Source organism: Atta colombica, unplaced genomic scaffold, assembly GCF_001594045.1.
Source record: "Atta colombica isolate Treedump-2 unplaced genomic scaffold, Acol1.0 scaffold338, whole genome shotgun sequence".
NCBI lineage: Eukaryota > Metazoa > Arthropoda > Insecta > Hymenoptera > Formicidae > Atta > Atta colombica.
Genome location: NW_017259446.1, coordinates 1 through 5,750, shown reverse-complemented (window position 1 = coordinate 5,750; position 5,750 = coordinate 1). Strand labels below are relative to the sequence as shown.

General features: G+C 29.4%; 2 protein-coding genes across 3 annotated transcripts in view; one reads left to right on the top strand and one right to left on the bottom strand.

Moving 5' to 3' along the window:
- LOC108690625 overlaps nucleotides 1-1,161 on the top strand; it is a 23,583-nt gene extending 22,422 nt beyond the window's left edge. For both annotated transcript variants that reach the window (XM_018198010.1, XM_018198011.1), the window contains exon 15: nucleotides 153-1,161. In XM_018198010.1, coding sequence (XP_018053499.1) covers nucleotides 153-361 — 209 coding nt within the window. In that variant the 3' untranslated portion in view covers nucleotides 362-1,161. The remainder of the gene's footprint in view (nucleotides 1-152) is intronic.
- An 888-nt stretch (nucleotides 1,162-2,049) lies between these two features.
- LOC108690623 (transmembrane emp24 domain-containing protein 5-like) lies at nucleotides 2,050-4,562 on the bottom strand. The gene is made up of 4 exons (XM_018198008.1): nucleotides 4,248-4,562; nucleotides 3,043-3,239; nucleotides 2,830-2,896; nucleotides 2,050-2,402 (listed from the first exon to the last, which is right to left on the bottom strand). Exons 1-4 carry the CDS (start codon nucleotides 4,443-4,445, stop codon nucleotides 2,172-2,174), a joined length of 693 nt encoding a protein of 230 aa, XP_018053497.1. The 5' UTR covers nucleotides 4,446-4,562; the 3' UTR covers nucleotides 2,050-2,171.
- Nucleotides 4,563-5,750: the final 1,188 nt, after the last annotated feature.

Here is a 5,750-nt window from a genome sequence, read left to right as displayed (position 1 = left end):
TTTTTCTCACAAAATTTAATTCTTCAAAAAATGTTTTCTTTTATAGTGCTCAATAATTCAATAATTATATATATATTATATATATCTATTAAAATATGTTATAAATGAAAAAAATCATGATTCTAGACGAATTTTCAAATATTGTTCTCTAGGAGACGTAATAAACGTATTGAGGAAAATGGCAGATGGCTGGTATCATGGTGAAAAATTATTAGACGGCGAGCAAGGATGGTTTCCGGCAAATCACACGAAGGAGGTTGCATCGGAACACGTGCGCGCAAGAAATTTGAAGCAACGACATCGTCTTTTAGCACTCAGCAACAGTGTAATACAGCAAAGAAGAGCAAGACAAGGGAATTAGGGGATTCATTGACGAAATTAAAATGTGATCTGAGTTCGAATCACTCAGATATTGTGATCATTAATAAATTATTTGTTATATATACAGTTCTATGCTATTTCAGTATTGAATATTTCAATTAAGGTATTTCTCCGAGAAATTGAGTTTCTACAGATTTTTTTGAAAAATAAATATGTAATGTAGAAATATTATAGGAACCTTATAAAAAAAATGGAGAGATTTAGCAATGCGTTTTTGAATTAGAATAGCTTAAATTTGCAATTCAATAGAATTCTCTTTCTCGCCGAGCGGCGAGACAGGGACATGCTTGCTGCCACATTTCAATTGTCTTCAGTGCAGACTAGTGTTTGTGCATACAGATAGGACATTTATGCGTGTGTGTGTACGTTCGACTCAAAAGTTTCTTTTCTCTCTTTAGAGAGTACGCGCGAAGAGGCATGTTCGTAAGTTATACGTGATTAATTTTCTAGCGCGATTGTAGGAGAAATACCTCGACTTATGTGCCAATGTAACATCAATCGTCAAAGTGAAAAACAATTTTTAAAAATCTTTTAGGCCCAGTTGCATCAATGTTACTTTGATTTTAAGCGAAACTTTAAATTCTCTCTATCTTATTTTTAAACCGAAAAGAGACAGGAACCAAGAGAATTTTAAGCCTCGCTTAAAATTAAAATAATATTGGTGCAACTGGGCCTTATTATAGTAGACTGGAGCTACAAAAAGCTGACACGAGAGATAATGATATATTTTATATTTTACATGTATATTGTATATAAAGACGTGGAGAAAGGAAAAATAGAATGTTGTAACAAAAGTATGAGTCATTTATTATTTTTATACAAATACAATATAAACGTTATTTCATATATTTCTTTATTCTTAAATATCTTTGACTTGAAGTATGAAAATGTTTAAAATTAAAAAAGTTGAAAACAAAAGTGAATAAAAGACAGTTTGTGATGAATGTTAAAAATGCAGTTTTTATAAATGTATAATACAGTCTTATATAATATACAGAGTGTTCATTCTAATCTTAGGCAAATATTTCATTTTATCGAAAAACATTTCCAATAAAAGTTTTATTCTTATCCTCTATAATTTAATGTCATATAATTTTTATTTAAAATGTCTCTGATAAAATTACGTTTGTACAAGATATTTGTCTATTAAGATTAAAATGAATCACCTTGTATAAAAGGTGTTTTTTACTTATGAATATATCATAAGATTTTTATTATTTTAAATAATAATGAAAGAAATATTCTGCAATTATTATGTAGAATTTTCTAAATACTATAAAAAAACAGTGCATTTGACATATATTGATATAAATAATATATATACTTCGATAGAAAGAAAATCGATGTCGATACAAAATATCAACATGAATTTTTCATTACATTTTTGCGAATTAGAAGTTTGTTTTCATTTATTTGAGATTGATGTTCGTCCAAATATATTTATAAGATCAAATATATTTACTCATAAAAAAATATATATCCAGAAAATTTTTGAATTTCTTGTATCTCATCATATTTTTGACGTTCAGACAGTCTCTAAAAAATCATTGCACATGAATTTTCACAATGGCATAAAAATAACATATAAACATATCAATCAATAATGAATAAAGTATTCAAAATATTTAATATTCAAAATAATTAAAAATTTATTAATCAAGTTGCTTATACGTTATAATTTATGCCATTATCTCTAAACTGATTACGATATTGATCAATTGATAGACTTATCACAACATGTATTGAACGGTATTCTTATCGAGCAAACAATTGACTGCGATACATCAGTATTAAATGCGTGTCTTGGAATGTCCAGACGGTTTCACGTCGAACAATTTTCTGACGAAATACACTTGGATCATAGTCGTCAATGTAATGACAGCTACTTGCGCGATCGACCATGTTTGCACATAAGAATTATTGTCCAACAGTAGATTCAAATCTCTTGCTTCTCTGCTTCTGCTCCAATGTTGAGTATGAAGCATTTCATTAATGTTTTTCTCCACATTCACGATTGTACTCTGAAAGAGAGAAAGATAATGATAATAATACAATAATATAATATATAATGTATTATATATTTTTAATTGTACATTATATAATATACACAATATATATAACATGTATACATATATAAAAATTATGCGTTTATAAAAATTTCGCAGTTTCCTCCGTATCTAGATCCATTCTTGGAATGCTAACGTTTCGTGAACCTTGCAATCCACTTCACTCAGGACGAGGAGTAGGATCTCTAATGAAATGGACTGCAAGGTTCACGAAATGTTGGCATTTCAAGAATGAATCTGCCCCCGGAAGAAACTCGCGAAATGCATAACCTTTATAGAAAGCACCCATGGAAGCCTCAAGAAATATTATGTATACATATATTTATTAGTAATACGTATTACATTATACATATATACTAATATATAAATTAATTTGTAATACCGTAAAGTTCTCGACAGAAAGATTCAGTTCTTCCAATTCCTGTGTATATTTCTGCCACTTATCATACCTAGAACAACAATTAAAGTTTCTATTTATTCACTCTATCTCAGACTATGATTATGACTAGTAGATTGTGTGAAAATAATAGATATGCTTTAGTGTGTCTCTATTTTTCTGACACAACATATATTTTTGTTAAATTAGTTATCTTACCTAATCACTGTGATGTACAGATTGATTAATTTTGCAGCAAATCTTGAAAACTGATTATCAATGCATACACTATAATAACCACCATTTAATGATTGATCTTGATAGTCAGCGTTAGGGCGCCATTGATAAGGATAAACTATGACTCCTTCTGGATTTCTTACTGCGAAACCAGCTTTACCATCTCCACCACGCAAGACCTACAATTAAAACAATTTGCTTGAATCAATATAATATTGATATAGTCATATATCAATTATTTTCTATTATTCCAACATTGTATCTATGCAACATGCTTTTTCTTATAATCTATTTACTCTGTTACTAAAGTCTTTTAAATATAATTTTTAATAAAAAATTCTTAAAAAGTTTGTAAGTCAGACATAAAATAATTATTTGCATACAATCAAGATTACCAATTTCAAGGTCTTACAAAATTACAAAAGGATACTTTTTAATGACTGATGATATTTCAGGGATCATTTTAGTTCTACATTTTCTTATGTATTTTTTTTTTCATGGAAATCAAAAATTATTATTATGACACTACACTCAAGGAAAGATTGGTATATTGAAATAAAGTTAATAAAATTCTTATTTACATTGTTATGAAATAGCTGTCAGTTACACTTCAATCATTTAAAAATTTTACACAAAAAATATATTATATTACAAATATATTTATAGTTGGATCAATAACTTTAAATTAATTTTTATACTGACAGTGGTTTCATAGCAATTGTTGAATAAAGATTTTATTTTTTATTTCAAGTACCAATTTTTTTTGAGTCATTGCAATAATTATTATCGATTTCTATGAAGAAAAATACATAAGAAAATGTAAAAATAAAATGATCCCCGAATAGTCAAGAAAAAGTGAAAGTTGTACTCTTCTTACAGATATACATCTCCTGGAAAACAAAACAAAATCACGTTTTTCACAGCGTGATGGAATCATGAAATTTGCGAACGTGCATGAACTATCAGAGCAAAATGCTCGTAAGTATGCTCCTCTCCGAATTATATAGAGGAAGATATTTTGAGTAAAAGTTTTTTGAGTTGAAGTTGTTTCCAACTTCACGCAACCATATGGTCAACCAAGCGAGTCGCATTCCAATACTCAATCCAATTCTCATCCAATCCAATTTCTCATCATCCAAAACGGTTCACCACAGTTCGCCGTTGAAAGACATCCAAACCGATGATACCTGAAAGCTGACGTAAAATGTCGCGCCCGGATTTACATATTGGAAGTAGCAGTCCTCCTTGCCGGCGTCAACGTGCACCTTGTAATCCATCGCGACCGCGGGCAGATTTTCGTAAGAGAAACCATTGGTCGGCGGCACAATCAGAATTAAGGAGAGCACGCCAAATAATATGATGCTGAACTGTACGAAGAGGGACATTGCAACTCGATGAGCATCACAGTAAAATGACGTCGGCAAAAGCCATGCGAGATCGTCAGATCTCGCTAATTGACAGACCACGCGCAATACTGGAGCCACTAGAAGATAAGTTCTTACTTCCTCACAATCAGAACGACAGAATAGTGCTTTATGCGCATGTATAAACGTACGTCATCGACCACGTGACAGACTCGACGAATTCATTCTCTATATAAGGATTTCTATATAAATTTTAGAATTTTTCATAAATTCTTTATAATTTTATAACTTTTTAAAAAATTTCTCAAATTTTTTGTACGAATTGGAATACTTTCCAGAAATGTTGAGAAATTCAAAATAGTATACGGTATCTTTTTTATATATGTTATAAATTCGAAAATATTTTAAAGCTGGTATTTATTATTATAGTCCGTTCTTATATATTATAGGTATTTAAAATCCAAAAATTAAATCAATCGCAAAGACATATTTTTTAATATTTTAAAATATATTGCTCAAAATATGATCGAGTAAATATATCATATAATCATAAGCATATAGAATATTAGGGCTGGTATTCATAGTTCTTCTTATATTTAAAATTGTCTTAAATACAGTATTCAACTTAACATATCATAAGCCAATCATAGAACAGTATTAGCATCTTAAGACGGTCTTTTCTTCTTCTTAAAAGTCTCCTGTAAGGATTTTTAGTACTCTATCATGGAGTACAGTACCATGCGATGAAATAAGAGAGTTTTAAAATAAGAGCTATGCAGACAAAGAATGGACGTAAAAAAAATGCGATGCGGAGTTATCCAATTAGAATAATCCTGTCTCTCTTTTTCATAATCATTCCTTACGATTGATTAATTCTTCATGCTGTTTCCTTTCCATTACTGTTCCATTTCACTTTTTCCTTCTCTATCCAAAAAAAATGTCACCCTTCAAGGTACAATTTCACGAGCCACTCAAACCGGCTGTTTTAGCGACAAAAAGAACCATATGGTCAAATTAATATTGTTCAATCAAATTAATAAATATTTGATGAATATCAAGTGTCAGTTTTAATTTTGAGAACCAATAAAAAAATTACTCTTATTACAAGAATATTAAAGAAAAAGAATGAAGGAAGAGATATTAATATATATCGTCGCCGTGCGTGTTTGTGGGTCTGAGCACAAGAATTGTCGTAACACTCCTATAAGCGCATACATTATTTGATAATAAGTATAAGTATTTGCAATAATAAGTTTTAATAAGATAATAAGTAATATTTTAGATATATTTTTAAAATATTAAATGTAACATTTCAAGAATATTGTA